Source organism: Sciurus vulgaris (assembly GCF_902686455.1).
Source record: "Sciurus vulgaris genome assembly, chromosome: 17".
Classification (NCBI taxonomy): domain Eukaryota; kingdom Metazoa; phylum Chordata; class Mammalia; order Rodentia; family Sciuridae; genus Sciurus; species Sciurus vulgaris.
Genome location: NC_136478.1, coordinates 62,177,093 through 62,197,426, shown reverse-complemented (window position 1 = coordinate 62,197,426; position 20,334 = coordinate 62,177,093). Strand labels below are relative to the sequence as shown.

The window sequence follows — 20,334 nt, the reverse complement described above, 5'->3', positions numbered from 1 at the left end:
CTCTGTCACACTTGACACATTTCAAATGCTCCATAGCCATATTAGACACACATAAAGAACTTTCCAAAAGTTTGACTGCACAAAAGTTTGACTGAGCTGAACAACCGCCGAAGTTAATTCCCAAAGGACAAGGTGGTTCATAAATCGTCAGGAATTCGGGATCCTTTCCAAGATTCTTCTCATCTTGCAGGGGAGGTAGCTGGCATGAAGAGTAAGGGCCCAGAGCTGGAATTAGGGCCTTCCATTGTTAGGTGGACTTGGCTGTGTGACCTCTTGTGAGTCATTTCCCTCTCTGAATCTGCCAGTTCCTCACCCCAAATAAGGGAGTTGTCCCAGGTGATGTCGATGCCCCTTGCAGCCTGGGCCTCCTGTGAGTCACAGGCCTGAGTGTCACCTGGAGACACACAGATGGCAGGGAGGGTGTGAGATGGGCATGCATGGGTATGATGCAAGGCCACCGCCCTCCTCAACCCCAAGTGCCAGTCACAGACACAAGAAGCCCACTGCTCCAGCTCTGGGATGGGCTCAAGACACAAAGCATCCTTCTCTCTGCCTCCTGTTCCTTCTCCTCTCCCTTTCTGTCTGGGTCTTTCCTGATTCAGAAATGTCTCAGCCCCTCCCTCTGCTTTGGTTTATAGGGTCTCCCTTCCCCAGCTGGTTTCTGTCCCTCCTACTCTGTCCATCCATCTATTTGATCTCTGCCTCCTGCCCCTTCTGCATTCTGGCAGCTCTCACCTGTCTCTCTAGGTGTGCATTTTCCTGTTCATTTCCTCTCTCAGAGTCTGAACACCATCGCCTGCCATCCCACCACCCAGGCTCCCTGAAGACATGGCACCCTCCCCCACCACCATCACCACACCTGGAAAGACTTCTGGAAACAGGAACCCAGGCTATCCCCAAAGAATCCAGCTACAAAAGGGGTGTTTGGGGCAAAGGGAGAAGCCTGTATTCCAGGGCCCCTCCCAAAGCAGGAATCTGGGGCCCAGGTTGGGTGCCAACCCCACCCACAGAGTAATTAGGCTGAAGGAAAAAGAGGGAGTGAATCCCCCGGGGAAGGGTGGGGAACTTCCGGGATCTTGAGAGTTAAAAGGGAAGGTCTGGCCAGGGGTCCCTGGGCAGAGGATTCTGACAGCCCACACAGCAGGGCAGGGGCACCTCCGGTTCTCCTTCCTCCTTTCTACTGACGACTCCCAGGTGAAGCGGGATGTAGCCCACCCGCGTTGGGGAGCATAGGAGAGGTCGGGTGGGGATCCTCAGGCCTCGGGCAGGAGCCCTGACTGAGCCTTGATTTCCCTATCTGCGGGACAGGAAAGTTTCCCAGCAGTGCAATTTAGGAAGAGGTCCCCACTGGCTCTAAGTGTGGGATCCCCACCCCACCTGCGAAGGAGGGCGAAACCCGGCACGCAACGTAGCTGGCCACCAGGGCCGCCCGGGCTCTCCGAGTTCTCCCCTCAGGCATAGGGAGGACGGGAGGAAGCTACCAGGGGCGTCATTAGGGTAATTGCTCCCATTAGGGCAGTTGGGGCCCGAATCACCAGTTCCCCCGCCCCTGTGGGGGTCGGCTGCGGGTTAAACGGGTCGCGACAGTCTGGGGTGGCCCAGGCAGGGCGGACAGGCCCGCGAGGTGGGGGTCTCAGACAGAGCATCAGTTTTAACCCGCCTCCTGTCCCCCAGTCCCGGTCCCCGCTATGAAACCCTCGCACCACCACCTTTCCGCTGCCTCTGGCGCCTGGGCCCTGATGAAGCTGCTGCTGCCGCTACTGATGGCGCAACTCCGGGGTGAGACGGGGAACAGGGGGCGGCTGGAGAGGCCGAGACCGAGGGAGGAGTATGCGCTCAACGGCACTCACCTCTGGTCCCTTTGGGAACCCTGCACCCACCCTACGTTCCGAGCAGGGATCGCAGCCGTGTCTGCGGAGTCCCTTTCCTAGCCCGGCCCCTGGGTGTCTTGCCCCATTCAGACCCTCTTCTGTCCTCGCCGCATTCTTTCTGCTCCCTTTACTCGGCCTCATTCTGCCCCCTCCTCTTCTGACTCTACCATATTTTGTCCCAAGTGTTGCCTAGACACTTTTTGCCCTCTCCCATTTTCCAGTTCCCTTGGGTATTCCCATCCCTCCTCCGCGGAGTCGCCCATCCGCTTGACTCCGGGCCGGGTTCTAGCCACGCCCCCTCACCGCCCCACCGCGTTCGGTTCCGCCCCCTTATGCTCTCCGCGTCCTATCTCCGCCCCCTTACCTCCCGCCGCGTTCTATCTCCGCCCCCTTACGGCCCGCCCCGTTATAGCCCCACCCCCTTAACGTCCGCCTCAGTCTGTCTCCGCCCCTTTCCACACCGCAGCTCTCCAGTGGCTCCGCTTCATCGCGCGGTGGTGTTAGGCTCCCGCGCTACCTCCGCTGGCGTCAGTTTGCCAGGTCCCTGCCCCTCCAGACCCACCCTATTCTGCCATCGCCTTGCTCTGCTCCATCCACGTGTCTTTGCACTTTCACGCCTTTCTTCGCTGACTTTAATTGGTTCAAGCAGTTCCCCAGTTCCCCACTCCCTAGTGTTCTGACAGCGCCCCCCGCAGGCCAGTCCCCAGACACTTCCTACGGGTTCTTATTTCCCGCCCCGTCTTCTCCGTTCTTTTTTCAGCCGCGGATGCGCTCCCCGTAAATGACACGGACTTGGATCTTGCGACCTTCGGCGCCCCGTGCGCGCGCAGATCGCAGCCCTGGCAGGTCTCCCTCTTCAATGGCCTCTCATTCCACTGCGCAGGCGTCCTGGTGGACGAGAGCTGGGTGCTCACTGCCGCGCACTGCTGGAATAACAAGTAGGGGACGCGTTGGAGTGGGTGGGCCAATCCCGGGGAGGGGAGGGACGGGGAGGGACACTTGGGTCTTTCCCAGCTTCCCATGGGATTAATCATGGAGGCCTTCCTGGAAGTGGAGAGGTAGGGCTTGGCTGTGGCCGCCAGGGGGCGGCGTAGTCCTTCTGTTTCCGGGTCCATCATGCCTATTCAGCTGATTGTCCCCTTCCATTTGGGAGTAGGGAGTTGTATGTTAAAGAGGCAGAAGTCAGGGTGTGATGTAGTCAGGAGGTTAGAACTAAATGATAATGCTCACCTCAGGTGTCCCCACCCAGGGAGGAAGGACCAGATGTCATTACAGAGAAAGGAGGATGTACGCTTTACCAGAACCAGGCCTCCAGCCCTCAGTTCCTGCAGAACCCAGGAACCCATGCTCCCCACCTCTGGGAATCCAGCCCACAGGCCCCACTCCCATCTCCAGCCTCTTCCTCCCTAGGTCCCAGGATTCCCAGCCTCCCTGTTCCTGATAACCGCTTCCCTCAAACCCCTCCTACCTCAGGACACAGCTGTGGGCCCCCACTCCCTGCCTTCACCTGCTCCCCAGGGTCTCAGAGCCCACGCTCCGTGAAGGCTTTGCCTCCCTACTGGCTTTTTCCTCCCCAGGCCACTGTGGGCTCGAGTTGGGGACGACCACCTGCTGCTTCTCCAGGGGGAGCAGCTCCGCCTGGCTAGCCACCCTGTTGTCCACCCCAAGTACCGCCAGGGCTCAGGCCCCATCCTGCCTAGGAGGACAGATGAGCACGACCTCATGCTGCTGAAGTTGCGCAGACCCGTTGTGCAGGGGTCCCGCGTCCAGACCCTAGAGCTGCCCCACCACTGTGCCCAGCCGGGAGACCAGTGCCAGATCGCTGGCTGGGCCACCACATCTTCCAGGAGAGGTAAGAGTGGGGGCTCTGAGGCTGGCACCTCAGGGAGGAGGCTGGGCCTGGGCTCCTGGGTCTGAGGAAGGAGGGCTGGGGCTGGACCCTGGGTCTGAGGGAGGAGGCTGGGCCTGGACCCCTGGGTCTGAGGGAGGAGGGCTGAGCCTGGACCCCTGGGTCTGAGGAAGGAGGGCTGGGGCTGGACCCTGGGTCTGAGGGAGGAGGGCTGGGCCTGGGCTCCTGGGTCTGAGGGAGGAGGCTGGGCCTGGGCTCCTGGGTCTGAGGGAGGAGGCTGGGCCTGGGCTCCTGGGTCTGAGGGAGGAGGCTGGGCCTGGGCTCCTGGGTCTGAGGGAGGAGGCTGGGCCTGGAGCCCTGGGTCTGAGGGAGGAGGGCTGGGCCTGGGCTCTTGGGTCTGAGGGAGGAGGCTGGGCCTGGAGCCCTGGGTCTGAGGGAGGAGGCTGGGCCTGGGCTCCTGGGTCTGAGGGAGGAGGGCTGGGCCTGGGCTCCTGGGTCTGAGGGAGGAGGCTGGGCCTGGAGCCCTGGGTCTGAGGGAGGAGGCTGGGCCTGGGCTCCTGGGTCTGAGGGAGGAGGCTGGGCCTGGAGCCCTGGGTCTGAGGGAGGAGGCTGGGCCTGGGCTCCTGGGTCTGAGGGAGGAGGCTGGGCCTGGATCCCTGGGTCTGAGGGAGGAGGCTGGGCCTGGAGCCCTGGGTCTGAGGGAGGAGCCTCCGCTAGGCAGTCTTGCATGCAGACCCCTGGGTCACAGAGGAAAGGCTGACCCCAGGGATTACCCGCATGTGCTCCCATCAGTGAAGTACAACAAGGGCCTGAGCTGTTCCAGGGTCACCATCCTGAGCCGTAACGCGTGTGAAGTCTTCTACCCTGGGGTGATCACCAACAACATGATTTGTGCTGGACTGGACCAGGGCCAGGATCCTTGCCAGGTAGGGACGGCCAGGAGGAAGGAGATGGCTGTCCCTGCCCCCACCCCCTGCTCCATCCTCACCCCACCCCTCCCTGGTCCTCATCCTCTCATCCTGTCCCAGGGCTCAGCCTCTTGCCCACCCTCCTGCTGTCCTCCTGTGTCCCGATCCTTCTCCACCCGCACCTACCATGAGCCACTGTCCCAACCTCAACCCCAACACATCTCCTTTCTCATCTCCTGACGCCACCCTGGACCCGAAGCCCACCTCCATCCTCACCCCAGTGCACCCCAACCCCACACCTGATTCCAGTCCACCCTGGCCCATCGTTATCCCACCCAGCTCTAGCCCCACCCAGCCCCTTCCCTCCTCCTCAGACCCTGAGTGGCGGCTCTCACACTGGGGTCTCCCTTCTCCCACCTGCAGAGTGACTCAGGCGGCCCCTTGGTGTGTGACCAGACCCTGCAGGGCATCCTCTCCTGGGGCGTTTACCCCTGCGGCTCTGCCCAGCACCCGGCTGTTTACACCCAGATCTGCAAATATGTCCCCTGGATCAAGAAAACCATTCGCTCCAACTGATCCAGCCCTGGAGACCCCTTCACCACCTGTTCTCCTCCTCTGCCCTTCCTCCCCATCCAGCTAGATCCTCTGTCGTCTGCCCGCCCATCTGTTCCCCTGTCCCCTCATTCCCCCGCCACTCCTGTTCTCTGCTCACACTGGAGCCCAAGTACAGAAAGTTGTGGCAAAGGTTTGTTTGGGAAAAGCAAGGAACCTGAAAGTTCCTGCTGTGTGACCTGGGGCAAGCCAAGTACCCTCTCTGAGCCTTGGTTTCCTCACCTGCAAAATAGGGACAATGAAGTGCCTACCTCTGAAATGCACTGTGAAGAGCAGGTGATGGACCGTGTGCAAATCTTTATAATTGTCACTTAAGCCTGAACAGCGTGTGGTGAGCGTTGACTAAATGGTACCTGTTGTCATGACAGCATCTTGGAAAAAGTGTCTCTGTCCCAGGGAGAAGAGAGTCTGGGGTAGCCCTCTCTCCAAACCCCCAGCCCTGCTTCCTGGCTGATGGGAGAGTCATTCCGTGCTCTCGTGGGGGGGAGGGGGGGCCTCCGGAAGCAGCTGCACCTCTTCCTCCTTCCCACCCTCTAGTTCCTGCTTCTAGGTCCAGTCAGCAGCCCCTCCTGTCCCAGGAGAGGTGAGGCTCCCTTGACTCATCTGGCCCCCTCTCCGCCTTCACGGGGCCACTGGAACTCCAGGGAGCTCACTCCAGGACCAGAGGCTGTAGCCTCACTTCCTATGTCTGTGCCCAGAAGCCTCCCCCTAAGGTTTAGGGGAAAATCTTTGATTTGTTATTAACTGGCTTGGAGATTTTTGTCCTGAAAGCTTGGAAGGAGAGATTTTTTTCCTCTTCCTGAAATTATCTCTGTGTAAATATTTCTATGCTGGGGGCAGGGTGGTTATTCACAGAATCCAGGAGAAATAAATGAATAGATGTTCAAGGGTCTCGGCTTTGCCTGGACTTTGGAGTCTGAAACTTGTAAGTTATGACCTAAGTCGCATGTAAACATAGCAGGAATCTTCCACAAGGTGTGGATTCCACTGGTTTCCCCTGTCAAACACCAATTTATTGAGCATCTACTCTGTGCCAGGCCCCATGCTGGGTGGTGGGGACACAGTGGTGATCACAAGGTCCCTGCCCCCACAGAGCCCGCAGAAGATTGACATCTGAGGTCTGAGCACACGGTAGGCTAGACCCCTTCCCTCCCTTGCCTCTTCCTTGTCCCACCCCAGTAGCACACCCAGGAAATGTCAGTCCTGTGTATCAGTCAAGTTTGTCACCCAAGGATCAGAAGCAAAGTAGGTGGGAACTTGGGGCTGGACACATTTCCAGGCAATTCATCCATTCCTTTACGCGCTCCGTGATGTTTACCCAGCCATGTCCTAGGCCAGGCGCCGGAGATGAGTCTGACTAAGCCCTGCCCTCAGGAAGCTGTTGGTCAGGTCCGGGAGGCAGGCAGGACTTACATTCTTGTCATTCAGGTCTCCATTCAAAGGTCACCTCCTCCGGGAGACCTTCCTGGTTGTCCTGGAAAGGGGTCCCTTTTTGGTCACCAATCCCATTGCTCTGTTTCTTTCACAGCATTCATTACAGCTGGAATTCTCTCATTTATCTGTTCACTTGATGATGACTGTGCATCCCCCCCCCCCCACAGAGTCCATGGGACAAGGACTCAGGTACTTGTCCACCCTGTATTCTAAGCACTTCTATGGTACCTGGCTCAGAAACCATTCAGCACATTGTTGAATGAACAAGTGACAAATTGATCAGTCGGTGCACCATGGAGCATCTGAGGACTCTGCCTGAAGGAGCTGGGGAAGGCTTCACACGAAGGGATATTTGTGGGGGGTTTTAAAGGATAAGTAGGAGTTCACCAGCTAGAGAAGAAAATGCATTCACTATGGGACCTTGAGCCAATTATTTGAATGCTTTCTCTACTTCAGTTCACCCCTCTGTGAATGCAGATACCTGCTTGATTACACGCTTGTGAGAATTAAGTGAGATACTATACGTGAGCAATATACCTTACACTAGGAACAGAATGAAGATAGCTTTTCAGTATTCTTAAAAGCAGTTAGTTCGGCTCTCGTCACACAGTGGGTCCTTTTGGAGAGAGAGTAATTGGCCATGGGCAATACATGCTCTGATGAAGGAGGTGTGAACTCTACAGGAGATGGAGAGCCAGGCTTACTGAACACCCACCACGAGTCAGGCTCCGAGTTCAGTATGTTAACTCCCTTAGTCCCCCCGCCACACACAACCCTGGTTATTACTGCTGCTTAAGAGAGAAGAGGGGTCCAGTGACTTGCCCGAGGTCACATGCCTACCCAGTGCCAGCAAGACATTTGGACACAGATGGTTCTGTTCCACCCAGAGGGAGCCCATCCCAGCTGATAGCCTGTGGCCAGTGGGGAGTGGCAGGGGCTGTGAGTGCCCAGGGAAGCAAAGGTTGATGTGTCGGAGAAGTGAGAAAGGCACCTTGGTGGAGGGCCACTGGGTCTGGAAGGATGAGCAAGAGTTCACCAGATAAAGGAGGATATGGAGAAAGACATTCACTCACTCGATTGACATCTCCTGAGGACTCCCGTGAACCCAGCCCAGACCTGGGTGATTCTGGGGACACGGAGATGAGTCAGACCTGGGCCTGGCTCCTCAGGGGCTGCCCCACTGCTGAGAAGAAATGGGGAAAGAGGCCAGGTAGAAGGGGTGATGGGAAGGACAACGGAGGCAGGAGGGGAGAGATGGGTGGGGAAGATGCAGCAAATGTTCTTGGGATTTGGCAAAGATCAGGTGGTATTAAGAGAGAGGGAGGGCGCTTGGGCCCAGGCAGGTGGGGCACTCTGGCCCTTGGGGGGGGGGGGGGCTGTGGGGAAGGGGCAGGTTGTGACCAGAGTGGATTAACCCAGCTGGGACCAGGCTTCCTGACCTTGTGGAAGACACCTCTGTCACGGTGGGACAGGGCCCAAGACCCCGGGGCAGGGAGGGTTCTGTGTAGTGGGGGGCTCCTTGGCCTTGGCCTGTCTGGGTTCTGCTCAGTCTTTCTTGTCTCCTCTCACTGGGATCCCCCTGGCTCTCCATGTCCCCTCTTGTTTCTTCCACTCTTCCCTGACACCTCACTGCACCTACCTTGGTCCTTCTGCCCCACCCTACCTTCTGGGCAGTCCCCTGAAGCTCCTGCAGTCAGCCAGTGGGGTCAGGCCTGTACACCAGTCCAGCATCCAGAGTCAACGGGCCTCCATCCTGGGATCCTGCCTTAGGCATCTCCTGCCTCCTCCAGGCCTTGAGAGATTCTGGATCCAGACCCTGCAGCCCCAGGTCAGGGGGAAGAGCGGCCCCCACTCTGAAGGCTCAGAGGAGCCGCCCCCTCCACAAACCAGCACCCCTTCCCCATGAGGCGGAGTTCTGGTCCAGCTAGGGCCAGCTCTCCCAACAGGGGGGGGGCCCTGGGCCCACCGCCCCTCCCAAGGTTCCCCCACCCCCTGGCACAACCCCAGGGTTTCCCCCTCCCCCAGGGGCATTTCCCAACCCTGATTAATCACTGGGGCGGCCCCAAGAAGGAGGAAGGAGATGCAGGGTGTACCTTAAAGCAGCGCAGGTGCCAAGGCAGGCTGAGGACCCGCGCGCCCCGAGGTCATGAAGCTGGGATTCACCTGGGCTCTGCTGTCCCTGCTGGCAGGTGAGCCTGCCACAGGCCCGCTGCCCCCGGGCTCCGCTCTCCGCCCCGGGCTCCTGCACCCTGCCCTCGGGGCCCAGCATCCTCTCCCAGGCCCTCCCTCCACGCCTGCTGTCACTGACCCCTTTGCTCCCACCCCAGGGCAAGGCTGGGCAGACACCCGCACCATCGGGGCGGAGGAATGTCGCCGCAACTCACAGCCCTGGCAGGCTGGTCTTTTCTACCGCACCAGACTCTTCTGCGGAGCGACTCTCATCAGTGACCGCTGGCTGCTCACAGCTGCCCACTGCCGCAAGCCGTGAGTGCCCCTGGCCCGCCATGCTGGGCAGGGGAGTGGGGAGCAGGCGAGGGTGGCAGGGAGGGGCCTCCGGTGGATCACCGAGAGACCTCCATTTCTGACCCCAGAAGTCCAACTCTTAGGGTCAGGAGGGGTAGCTGCCCAAATTCTGCACTTCCAGAGTCCTAAAATATGGAAGGTTCTAAGAGTCTAAGACTCGAAGCTTTGGCTCTTAAAATCTTAGACTCTTAACCCGAGAAACCCAGAATGACAGAATCCTGAAAGCTTGGACCCTTGGAATTCTAGAACCACAGGATGCAAAGACTATGAGAATCTCCGGGGCCTACCTCGGCCCGCGGGGCGGAAATGCCCTGCCAGCCACATGTGTAGCTTAAGTTTTCCTGTAGGCATGTTAAAAAAATAAAAAGAAACAGTGTGACTTTGATAAGAGATTTAATTGGACATACTCAAAACCTTATTTCAAAATGTAATTACATTTTAAACGATGAGTGACATAGTTTACTTTTTTTTTTTTTTTTTTTTGTAGTAAAGCTTTGCAATCCAGCGTGTATTTTATATAGATGATGACACATCTCAGTTGGGATAAGTCACATTTCAAATGTTCAGCGGCAGTACTAGCTAGTGCAATCCTAGAATCTTGAGTTCCAGTGTTTTGGGCTCATGGAATATTGAGACTTAACAATCCTGGAATCTTTGATTCACAGATACTGTGATTCTAAGAATTCTAGAAGTCTATTTTCATAAACATAGATTATGAAAATAGGTGGATTCAATACCTCAGAATTCCATAATTCCAGAGTCTTAAAACTCAGGAAGCTTTAACTCAGAGAGCTGGGAGTCTTAACCTCTTTGAATTCTAGGCACTTAATTTCTAAAATCATGGGTTTGTGGGATTCTAGAATAATGAAATTCTAGGGTTTTGTTTTTTCTTTTGGTCTTGGGACTGAACCCAGGTCCTCGTTAGGCAAGAGCTCTGCCACTAAGGTACGCTTCCAGCAGACTGAAATTTTTATTTTATTTTAAATTTTAAATTTCATTTTATTTTCGGTACTGGGGAATGAACCCAGACATTTTTATTTTTTTATTTTGAGATAGGATTCCACCAAGTTGCTTAGGGCCTTGATAAATTGCTGAGGCTGGCCTTGGACTTGCAATCCTCCTGCCTCAGTCTCCCGAGCCACTGGGATTACAGGTGTGGGTCACCCTGCCAGGCTGAAATTCTATTCTTATCATTCTCAAATATTAGAATACTAGACTCTTTGGGCCGTAGATTTAATGCAGATCATTTAAAAATCCTGGACTTTAAAAAAAATCTGTAGTTGTAGACAGACAGCATGCCTTTATCTTATTTGTTTATTTTTTAGCAGTACTAAGGACACAGGCTAGGCAAGCGCTCTACCGCTGAGCTATAGCTCCAGCCCAAATCCTGGACTTTTTAACCTACAGAAATACAGGATGTTAGAATCTTGGATCCATAAAATTCTAAAACTTGAGCCTCTGAGAATCCTACAGCCATGGCAAATGGGTGTTAGGACCTTGGAATTCTAGAATCTTGGATTCTGGGCACTCTAGTAGAATCCAAGGTCTATGTGATGCAGGAATCCTCCGTACCAAATCTCTGAACAGAGGCCTCTCTGTTCTAATATCCTTCCCTCCAGGAATGAAGTAAAAATGCTGGTTCAGGATGCTGTGTGGGAATTTCCCACCACGCACTGCTCCACAACAAGGTCTCATTTAACTCAAACCTGTACCTTGGACTGGGGGAACAATGTTTGGATTTAGCCCCAAAGACAAAAAAGGAGAAAGACAGAAATATGGAGACAGAAGAGATTTGGAAGCAAGGATTGGGGTGCAGGGGCTAAACTTCCCCAACACAGATCAAGACCACAGGGTGGATAGGGGGTCAGAGACAGAAGTAACATCTCACACTCCCTAAACCCAAATTCTTAGTCATGAGTCTAGTGCCTACCAAGGTCAGGGGTCAGAGATGGGGGATGGACAGGTAGATCCCTGCAGGGCCTCCACCTGTTCAGAGGAGGACCTAGAACAGAACAGGTGGGCTGGGATACAGTAAGAGGGCTTAAGGTCAGGCCTCAGGAAGAACTGCCTTGCGGGTAAAGGACATGATGGCAGAAAAAGCCTGAGGCCATGGATGACCCCCAGTTGGGAGATTTTCCATATTTCATCCCTCTCCATGTACCCACACCCCAGAACACTTAGTCACCAGACCTGTGGGCGCAGGAAGTGGGGTTGTTATTGTATGGTTGTAACTGTGTGGTCTACAAGGTTCCAGGGGACCCAGGTCACCATTGGAGCTCTAGGTGGGGCAGGAAGGACAGTGGCTCACTCAGCACGGTAGGCTATGAGGGGGAGTGGTCAGGGGAGGGCTATACAGGCAGAGGCAGACAGAAAGTCAGAGCGGAAAGCAGAGACCCAGAGAGGGTGCATGGCTTGTGAAGAGTCACACAGCACCCTGATGGACAGGAAAAGGGGACTGGGGTTGATAAGACACCCACCCCCGACTTCCCTCTAACCTGACCTCTGAAGTCTGTCCCAGCAGGTACCTGTGGGTCCGCCTTGGGGAGCATCACCTCTGGCGGTGGGAGGGGCCAGAGCAGCTGTTCCGGGTCACAGACTTCTTCCCCCACCCCGGGTTCAATGAGGACCTCAGTGCCAATGACCACAACGATGACATCATGCTGATCCGTCTGCCCAGGCGGGCACATCTGGGTCCTGCTGTGCAGCCCCTCAACCTCAGCCAGTCCTACGTTTCCCCGGGCACTCAGTGCCTCATCTCAGGCTGGGGAGCAGTGTCTAGCCCCAAGGGTATGGCCTTGCCTGTGACACAGCCCGGAGGTCTCAGGCCCAGGGCTGGGCTCTGCTGCCCCTCTGCTCTGTCCCCCTTTTTACCTCTATCCTCTCCTCCGAACACCTACCTATTCATCAAATCTAAAATACTATAAAGTTTAAGATGCATAATTATTTTATGAACTGCTAAGAATGAAAAAAAGTGCAGTTGGTGATTTGACCTCATGGACTGGAAGACACATTCCAATTCCACAAACATTTAAGTGTGAATATACGTGCATCTTAAAATTGCAATGAAACCTCCGTCTCTCAGTTACACACTGGCAACCCATTAGCCAAATCAGGCTTTCTCTGTTAGTAGTAGTTTTCAAATTGTCTTTTAAAAATCAATCTGAATTTGTGGCTGCCAATATCTAAAACCGGGACATTTTATAAAGCCAGGTTTCTGGATGTGCTTGAAAGATTTAAGGAACCTATAGCCCACATCCCTGGAGCGCCCTGGGCAGAATGGGTAGAGGCTGCCCTCTTCAGACAAGATATGGGTCCACTGCACTCTACCCTACTGGCTGCTGGCTGGCTGCACACTCCCCACCTGCGTTGTATTCACCCAGGAAGTCCTCTTATGCTGTGCATCTGTGTATCCGTATCCCTCTCTGTCTCTCTTGGATGTGTTTTACCTACTTCTAGCTGTAGCCAGTATCTCTGTGTCTGTCCCCCGCCCCTCTATTGTCCTGCCCCCCTCTCATGTCTCTGGGTCTGCTTCTCCATTTTTTCATGGCCTCCTCTGAGAATCTCCCTTTAAAAGGCCTCTCCCTCCCTCCATGGTCTATTTCTCTCCAAGTGAGTCTCTTTTTGTCTCTTGCTCTCTGCAGCTTCCTCTTTCTTTCTTTGGCTCTTTTGGTCGCCCCCCCCCCCCCCCCCCGCCCACCTGTTTCTCTTACATGCTATGACTGTCTATGTCACCATCTCTTGTCTCCATCCTTGAGTTTATGATGTGGCTCTGTGGGTCCTCCAGTGGAAAGGCTGCAGGGAAGATTCAGGAAGGGGGATTTCTGGGTTTGCTGGGGGCAGCTGCTCATTTTCTGTGGATCTTTTTCCTAAACAGTGCGGTATCCACTCACACTACAGTGTGCCAACATCAGCATCCTGGACACCAAACTTTGTCACTGGGCGTATCCAGGCCACATATCAGACAGCATGATATGTGCAGGCCTGTGGGAGGGGGGCCGAGGCTCCTGCCAGGTAAGACCCTGTTGAGGGGAAGAGGCGATAGGCCTGATGAGTTTGCTGGGTCTTGGGGAAGAGGACAACTGGAACCGCAGATTCCTGGAGCTATAGAAGACTGGGAGGTGGGGGTGGGGCACTGAGTCCTGGGGAGGGAGAGTGCTAGGAGCTAGAATGCCAGGTCCTGGGGGGAGGTGGGTCTCAGAGCTTTTCCTCCTGGGTCAGAGAGGAGAGACTGGAGACCTGGACTCCTGGGTGTTGAGGACCCTGCGGGGCCTTCTCGGGAAGAGGAAGTGGACAGGCGTTAACAGTTCCTCTGCTCTTATTTCGCGCACAGGGTGACTCTGGGGGACCCCTGGTTTGCAATGGGACCCTTGCAGGTGTGGTGTCTGGAGGCGCTGAGCCCTGCTCCAGACCCCGGCGCCCCTCTGTCTATACTAGCGTACGCCACTACGTGGACTGGATTCGAAAAACCATAGAGGAAAACTGAGCCCTCACGCTAAGGAGGACTGTGAGAGGAAGGTGGACGCGGGACCAGGAGTTACTGCAGGGCTCCTGCCTCAACGTCTCCGCCTTGACCTCCAGCTGTGTTGGAGACTAAGCCCCGGATGCTCAGGCTGCGCGCCCTCAGGCTCTGCCTCCGCGCTAAACGGCGATGTAGCCACACCTCCTCGGAGCTGCGCAGGGACACGCCTCCGCCCCTCTTGGCCCTGTCTGTGGCGTCACCGAGAACAGGCGTCATCCCACGGAACTGCCCAACCATGTGGTCCCGCCCCCATCGGACTTTACCCAATGGGACGTCACCTTTGGACTCCGCCCCCTTGGGCCCCGCCTCCATTGGAGATCCCGCCTCCTGTGAAGTCAGGGGCACTGTAGCTCCGCCCAGGTGGAATTCAGACCCTGCTGGGCTCCGCCCCTCGCGGCCCTGCCCTGGGCGTGTCCTGGGTTTGAATCCTGGCGCGGACCCGACGGGGAGTTGGTGGTCTCCATCCTTTCAGAGCCATTGGACGATTTTACAATAAAGAGGGGAGCCGCGCCTTCCATCTGCCTGCGCTGTGGAATGGGGGGGGGGCGCCGATGGGAGGCGAAGGGTATATGAGGGCTCTGCCACCGAGTAGCAATTCCCCCTTGAGGCTAGTAAGTCCTGCCTGACGTCGGTCTCCATCATACCTATTGCAGCAAGGCTCTTGAGTTCTGCTTGGGCTGGTCCCGCCGCCCCCAGGGGAAGGGGAAACCAGGTCACGGCGCTTCCCAAACCTGCCTTCCCAGATCCCGCACCTCGAGCAGCGGGCGGGCCCGGTCCGCCCTCAGCACTCGGAATCGAGAAGACCCGCCTTTCTTCCGGGTTATCGGACGCAGCCCCCTCCTCCCACAAGAATCAGATTCCAAGCCCCTCCTTCCAAGAAACAAGAATTCAGCCCCAGCACGACCTCCCTCAGACCCAGGGGACCCGCCCCAGCACTGAGCACCCTTCTCTCCTCCCTCGGTTCAATATTCCAGCCCGTCGTCCCTCAAGATTTCGTTTCAGCCCCTCCGCCCCTCGTCACACACACACCCAGGGTTCCCTGATGCGTCCCCAGCTCGGGTGCGGGAGGAGGCGGAGCACAGGGCGGGGATTCCCAGTTAAAAGGCTGAAGAATCCTGTACGCAGCAGACAGAACCGAAGTACGGGGCCTCTTCCACTGAGCCCGAAATCAGTAGGTGACCCCGCCCCCTGGATTCTGGAAGGTGAGGTGCAGAGGTATTCAGACACAGGCCTCAGGCCCAGGGACCCCTCCCCATCAGGGCCCAGGACCCCAGCCTCAAACCCCTCCTCTCCTTAGATCCAGAAGTTCAGGACCCTAACTCCCTCCTTCCTCGGAATGTAAGAATCTATTCCCCAAGCCTACCCAGCCCCCATACTTAGCTTCAGAAATATGGGCTCCTGTCTCCTTCTTCCTCAGACTCAAGAATCTGGATCCCCAGCCCCTTCCTGGTACAGGACTCACAACAACTCCGGATTCTCTGCTCCCTCCCCAACCCCAAAATGCTAAGATTTCAGGCTCCTCCTTCCTGTCTCAGCCCCACCCTCTCCCTCTCTCAGACACCATGGGACGCCCCCCACCCCTTGCAGCCCTTAACTGGAGGATCCTGCTCTTGCTGCTGGGAGCCTGGGCAGGTAGGGGGACAGGGAGACCTTTGAAGGGGTGGGGGCGGAAGGCAGCAGTGGTGCTGGGAGCCTGGGTGACAGCTGGGTGGGTATGTGGGTGCGTGTGGTGGCATGGGACTGAGAAGCGTGTGACATGGTGTGGGAGCCTCTGTGGGCTTCCTGAGTGGGGGTGGAGGTGTGGAAGACATGGCAGGCCTGGCAGTGGGTTCAGTTCTGCTGAAAATGGCATCAGTACTTGACAGGGGGCGCCTCCTACCTGGGCAGACACATGGGGGAGTGTCAGATGAGGATCTGTGTGAATGCATGTGGAAGCATGTGGATGCGCATTGGGGTGTGTGACTCATGTATGATGACTTGGGACCTTCAGCGAGCGTCCACACGTGCCTGGCTGGCAGCATGTGGTTGCCAGGTTTCATGCGTGAAGTCTTGAGGGCAAGCATGCGGAGGACTGTTTGTGTGTCCCTTTAAACCCACAGTGGTTTCCCTGGCCCTGGCACTGGCCCCCGAGGGTGGAGATCCAACCCTGTCCCTCCCACTGCAGGATGCACTAAGGCACAGGGATCCAAGGTCCTGGAGGGCCAGGAGTGTGAAGCCCACTCACAGCCTTGGCAGGCGGCCTTGTTCCAGGGCCAGCGACTGCTCTGTGGGGCCGTCCTTGTAGGTGCCAACTGGATCCTCACGGCTGCCCACTGTAAAAAATTGTGAGTGGATCTCTGGGGCAGAGGTGGGCTGGGGTCTGAGGGGTTTGAGAACTTCACTCAGGAAGGAGAAAGCTGGACCCCCCAGTCTGAGGGAGGAGGGTTGGGGTCTGGACTCTTTAGTCCTAAGGGAGGAGGTGCTGGGTACCCCAGTACGCAGGTGCTCCTGCCTGGGTACGCATCTACCTCCCACCACTTACAGGAAGTACACAGTGCGACTGGGTGATCACAGCCTGCAGAGTAAAGATGGGCCAGAGCAGGAAATGTCAGTGGCTCAGTCCATCCAACACCCCTGCTTCAACAACAGCAACATGGATGACCACAGTCACGATCTGATGCTCATCCGACTCCGTGGTCGGGCAACCTTGGGGCCCAAAGTGAAGCCCATCGACCTGGCGGATAAATGCGCCCATGTTGGCCAGAAGTGCACCATATCAGGCTGGGGCACTGTCACCAGCCCCCGAGGTAGTGGGCTTGGCCACTACTGGGAGGGAGAAGAGGAGGTGGTTGGCCCAGCGGACCCTGAGCCATGGGAAAGGCATGGCTCCCGCAAAAGATAAAGAAGGAAAGTTCTTGTGATGTTGAGATTCACCAGGGGTGCATACTGGAAACCTTGAAGGCCAGACAGGAGTGGTGAGGGAAACAGTAAACCAACAGATTGCTAAGTGGGCTCCAAAAACAACCCAAAGCCCTCTTTGGGGTAGACAGCACCATCTTATAAAAACTTCATTGTAGAAGATTTAATATAATCTTCACGACAGACCTGGGATCTATGGGCTGCAGGAGCCCAGGGAAGCAGTTTCCTAGTACCTTCCCCTAGAGAACCCCAGAAACCCAGCCCCATCCCCTCTTGCCCTGATATAGGAGTCTACACCCTTCCTCCCCCAGTACTCAGGAGTCCAGGTCCCCAGCTGCCCTCTTACTCTGGGTCCAAAAGTCTGGACCTCCATTAAAGCCATCCTTTGGGGACTTGAGAATCTAGACAGCCCCTCACCTTACTTCACAGTGAAAAAAAAAAAGGATGGGGCTCAGCTCAGAGAAGAATGGGATCCTCCAGGAAGTGGCAAAGCAAGATTCAGGTCCCTGCATGTCTGACTCCTGTTGCAGAGGAGATGGGTTGCTCACGAGTCCATCCAAACCACAGCTCTTCCCCTTTCCCTGGGGAAGTCCCTTCTCATCTCCCAGCCTCACTTTCCTCATCTGCAAGTTGAGAATCATCATCCCAGAGACTCTTCAGCTCTACAAGGGCTTAGGTTACATCTGTTCTCTTCTTTGGTGTTCCGAGTGCTTGGGCGAGTGACTGGTACAGAGAAGGTGCTCAACAAATATTCATTGAATGATTGAGGCAACAACAAAATGAAGGAATGCATCTCTCCTTCAAAGAGCTGCGGTGCTCACATGAGATTGTGAGCATTTCACGCTAAGCACACAAAGGTTTTTTTCTCAAGACTGTTCCTCGCAGGAGATTAACAGGAAAGATGACTTCCACTTTCAAGCATTAATTCAACACTTATTTATTGAGCACCTAGCATGCCCCTGGTGCTGTTGTAGGCACTGGGCATTCAGACATGAACAAACCATAGCACCCTGTGCTTATAGAGTGTGTTGCCACGTGAGGGAAATAGTAAGTAAATACATGTAAAATATCAGGTAGAGTTAAGAGCTATAATGAAATATCGTGGAGGGTCAATGTAGGGCGTGGTAGAGGGGTGGTGTTTAAATTAGAGGGGCCAGGAAAGGCTTCTAGGAAGGAGTGACATTTGGAAGGTGGAATTAGCTAAAATTGAGCCCCCACCCCTACCCCATTGGTCTGAGGGCAAGTTGACTAGACTGAGAGGATCAGAGGTGTCTTAAGGGGACATCACAGCCCCCTCCCCCCACTCACCTGCCTTTTGATTTGAAAATGTTGTAGGACAAGAAACAAAAGATATGATCAGAGGGCCACACTTTAGATGGAGAAAGACATGTCTGTGGTATTTGCAGGGGGCACAGCTTCCTTTAATGTGTCTAGAAGGAATGTGCCCTGGGGAATGTTCTGGAAAACTCCCCCAGCGCAGCTTTCAGTGGTCGAAGTGGGGGTTAGATCCAGATGGGAATGGAGGGAAAGGGTTGCTCTATCTTACCACCTCTTCCTCCTCAGAGAACTTTCCTGATACCCTCAACTGCGCAGAAGTACAAATCTTTCCCCAGAACAAATGCGAGTCCGCCTACCCAGGACAGGTCTCAGATGGCATGGTCTGTGCGGGCAACAGCAACGGGGCTGACACCTGCCAGGTGAGCGACTTCTGAAATCCCTCTCATCTCCAAGGCCCCTCAGGTAGTGGTTCCAGTCTTGAGGAGGAGACCCCAAAGAATTAGTGCCCAGAGAGGTTGCCCTAATCCCTACAGAGAGGGAATGAGGCTCAGAGGAAGCCAAACTCCCCCTGAAGGTCATGGGTGGGGCGTAGGGATCAGGAGCAGTGGATGTGACCGTCGTCCTCTTGGGAACCCTTGCCTGTAGGGTGACCTGAGGAGAGGGGGGGCTCTGGAGGGTGAGGGAGATGTCCACCAAGGGGACAGAGTCTGAGGCTAGAGGTTAGGCTAGCTCCCTGCGCCCTCCCAGCCTTAATTCAGGAATCTGCTGGCACCCGGCAGGAAGTCAGCCACTTCTCTCTCCGACCTGCCTGGCTTCCCAAGGATGGCTCCCTTCTCCCCTGATTGCTTCCGTGTGGAACAAGGCTGCCTTGCCAGCTGGCCAGGGAACATTGGCTTTGACTTTAATGCCTCCTCAGGAAGCTCTCATCCCCTCCTCCTAGGACATTTTTTTCCCTATTAGCTGTAACTCCAGTCTGGGGTCCTCCAGGGTCCCCTGACTTTGACCCCTTCATGGAAGCCCCACCCCCGTCACTACTGATTGGTCCCTGAAGGCAATGCTTCTTCCTCATGTGCCAAAAATGAAGTCATTTCCATCAGTGATACTGCGTCGAAAGCCAAACTCTATGAATTCTTCCACAGTCAATGATTTCTTCCTTGAGGTTCTGGTGTGTGTGTGTGTGTGTGTGTGTGTGTGTGTGTGTGTGTGTGTGTGTGTGTGTGTGTCTCCCCACAAGAACTGTTTCTTTCTCCTATCTTTGGCAACTGGAATCCGTGGAGGAAACAGTTCAGTCACCTGCATTTGGCATTTGGTCCCCACCGTCTTCTCTCTGGGTGGGACCCTAGAGATGTCACTCTTTCCTCACTGGTCAGGATTTTGGCCCTCGCCCTTGGACATCCTGTGTCCCCGCCTTCTCCCTCCTGATTGGTCTCTGGGGCCTTGGCTAAGGCGTCTGGCTCCCCCTCTAGGGCGACTCCGGAGGCCCGCTGGTGTGCGATGGCGTGCTCCAGGGCATCACGTCCTGGGGCTCGGACCCCTGCGGGAGGCCTGAGAGACCTGGGGTCTACACCAACATCTGCCGCTACCTGGACTGGATCAAGAAGACCATGCGAAAGAGAGGATGATCCTAGGGGAACCCCGGGCCTCCAATAAACCCCCCAGACTGGCTGGTTCCGTGCTTGTCTGTGCTTTGTGGGGTTGGGTCGGGGGAGGTGCTGCACCCTGCTGGCTAGCTTGGCGGGAGATCTGCAGAGACCTGGACCCCCTGGCCACTCTGGCCATCCCACGGCCTGAAGCCACCCCCCGCCCCAAGGACTTGGGTGAGTGGGAGCATTTTTCAGGAGAGGAAAGACTTACCAGAATTTTTAAATATCCAGGAGGCTGACGTGAAAGATAGTCTTGAAAGGTTTTATTCCCTGTATTTTTTTGTTGGTGCATTAATAGCCGAACATAATGATGGGATTCGTTATTACATATTCCTACATACACATGGTATAACAAGCCGATTCGGCCGGTGCCACTCCAGCACTCCCCTCCCTTCTCGCTCCCACCCCCTCCCTGTCCTCTGCTGATCGCCCTTTGATTTTTATGAGTCCCACCCCCTCCTTTCTTTTCCTTTTTCCTCTCTAGTTTTCAAGTATAAGAACAAACCTATGTCCCTGGAAAAGGTTTGCATTTAGTTGTAGTTGTTCTTGAGCAGCTAAAGTGTTACAAGCTTTAGGGGTTTTTTGTTTTTGTTTTTGTTTTTCGCTTTTTTCAATTGTGAAATCTGCACAGAGAAGAGTATGGAAACACACGCGGAGACCAGGTATTTACAAATGGACACCTGTGGAACTGGCAACAGGTCAAAAAATACCCGTCAGCCCCCAATATCTAGAAATCCTCCTCACCACTCAGAGCTGTCTTGGGGCATCAACCATGGCTGGAGGAAATGACATGTGTCCC

General features: G+C 55.5%; 3 protein-coding genes across 4 annotated transcripts; all 3 read left to right on the top strand.

Moving 5' to 3' along the window:
• The first annotated feature begins 1,058 nt into the window (after positions 1–1,058).
• On the top strand, positions 1,059–6,153 carry KLK10 (kallikrein related peptidase 10). Its single transcript, XM_079118097.1, has 6 exons — positions 1,059–1,194; positions 1,675–1,779; positions 2,632–2,809; positions 3,449–3,723; positions 4,513–4,646; positions 5,052–6,153. The coding sequence occupies exons 2-6, from the start codon at positions 1,689–1,691 to the stop codon at positions 5,202–5,204; spliced, it is 831 nt and encodes a 276-aa protein (XP_078974223.1). The 5' UTR covers positions 1,059–1,194; positions 1,675–1,688; the 3' UTR covers positions 5,205–6,153.
• A 1,910-nt stretch (positions 6,154–8,063) lies between these two features.
• Positions 8,064–14,631, top strand: KLK9 (kallikrein related peptidase 9). Its single transcript, XM_079119565.1, has 5 exons — positions 8,064–8,863; positions 9,002–9,158; positions 11,719–11,984; positions 13,072–13,208; positions 13,528–14,631. The coding sequence occupies exons 1-5, from the start codon at positions 8,821–8,823 to the stop codon at positions 13,678–13,680; spliced, it is 756 nt and encodes a 251-aa protein (XP_078975691.1). The 5' UTR covers positions 8,064–8,820; the 3' UTR covers positions 13,681–14,631.
• Positions 14,632–14,812: 181 nt separating this feature from the next.
• Positions 14,813–19,557, top strand: KLK8 (kallikrein related peptidase 8). 2 transcript variants are annotated; one of them, XM_079119563.1, is made up of 6 exons: positions 14,813–14,918; positions 15,274–15,348; positions 15,881–16,040; positions 16,240–16,502; positions 18,178–18,311; positions 19,359–19,557. In XM_079119563.1, the coding sequence occupies exons 2-6, from the start codon at positions 15,279–15,281 to the stop codon at positions 19,512–19,514; spliced, it is 783 nt and encodes a 260-aa protein (XP_078975689.1). In that variant the 5' UTR covers positions 14,813–14,918; positions 15,274–15,278; the 3' UTR covers positions 19,515–19,557. The 2 variants fall into 2 exon arrangements, with proteins under 2 accessions (XP_078975689.1, XP_078975690.1); XM_079119564.1 differs by having other exon boundaries at positions 14,863–14,887.
• Positions 19,558–20,334: the final 777 nt, after the last annotated feature.

Bases quoted from the DNA above. Each gene is read 5' to 3' on its own strand.
- KLK10 (XM_079118097.1), top strand. From the start codon at position 1,689: ATGAAACCCTCGCACCACCACCTTTCCGCTGCCTCTGGCGCCTGGGCC. The intron at 1,780-2,631 runs GTGAGACGGGGA...TTCTTTTTTCAG, and splicing joins ACTGATGGCGCAACTCCGGG to CCGCGGATGCGCTCCCCGTA. The intron at 2,810-3,448 runs GTAGGGGACGCG...TTTCCTCCCCAG, and splicing joins GCGCACTGCTGGAATAACAA to GCCACTGTGGGCTCGAGTTG.
- KLK8 (XM_079119563.1), top strand. From the start codon at position 15,279: ATGGGACGCCCCCCACCCCTTGCAGCCCTTAACTGGAGGATCCTGCTC. The intron at 16,503-18,177 runs GTAGTGGGCTTG...CTTCCTCCTCAG, and splicing joins CACTGTCACCAGCCCCCGAG to AGAACTTTCCTGATACCCTC. The intron at 18,312-19,358 runs GTGAGCGACTTC...CTCCCCCTCTAG, and splicing joins ACGGGGCTGACACCTGCCAG to GGCGACTCCGGAGGCCCGCT.
- KLK9 (XM_079119565.1), top strand. From the start codon at position 8,821: ATGAAGCTGGGATTCACCTGGGCTCTGCTGTCCCTGCTGGCAG. The intron at 11,985-13,071 runs GTATGGCCTTGC...TTTCCTAAACAG, and splicing joins AGCAGTGTCTAGCCCCAAGG to TGCGGTATCCACTCACACTA. The intron at 13,209-13,527 runs GTAAGACCCTGT...TTTCGCGCACAG, and splicing joins GGGGCCGAGGCTCCTGCCAG to GGTGACTCTGGGGGACCCCT.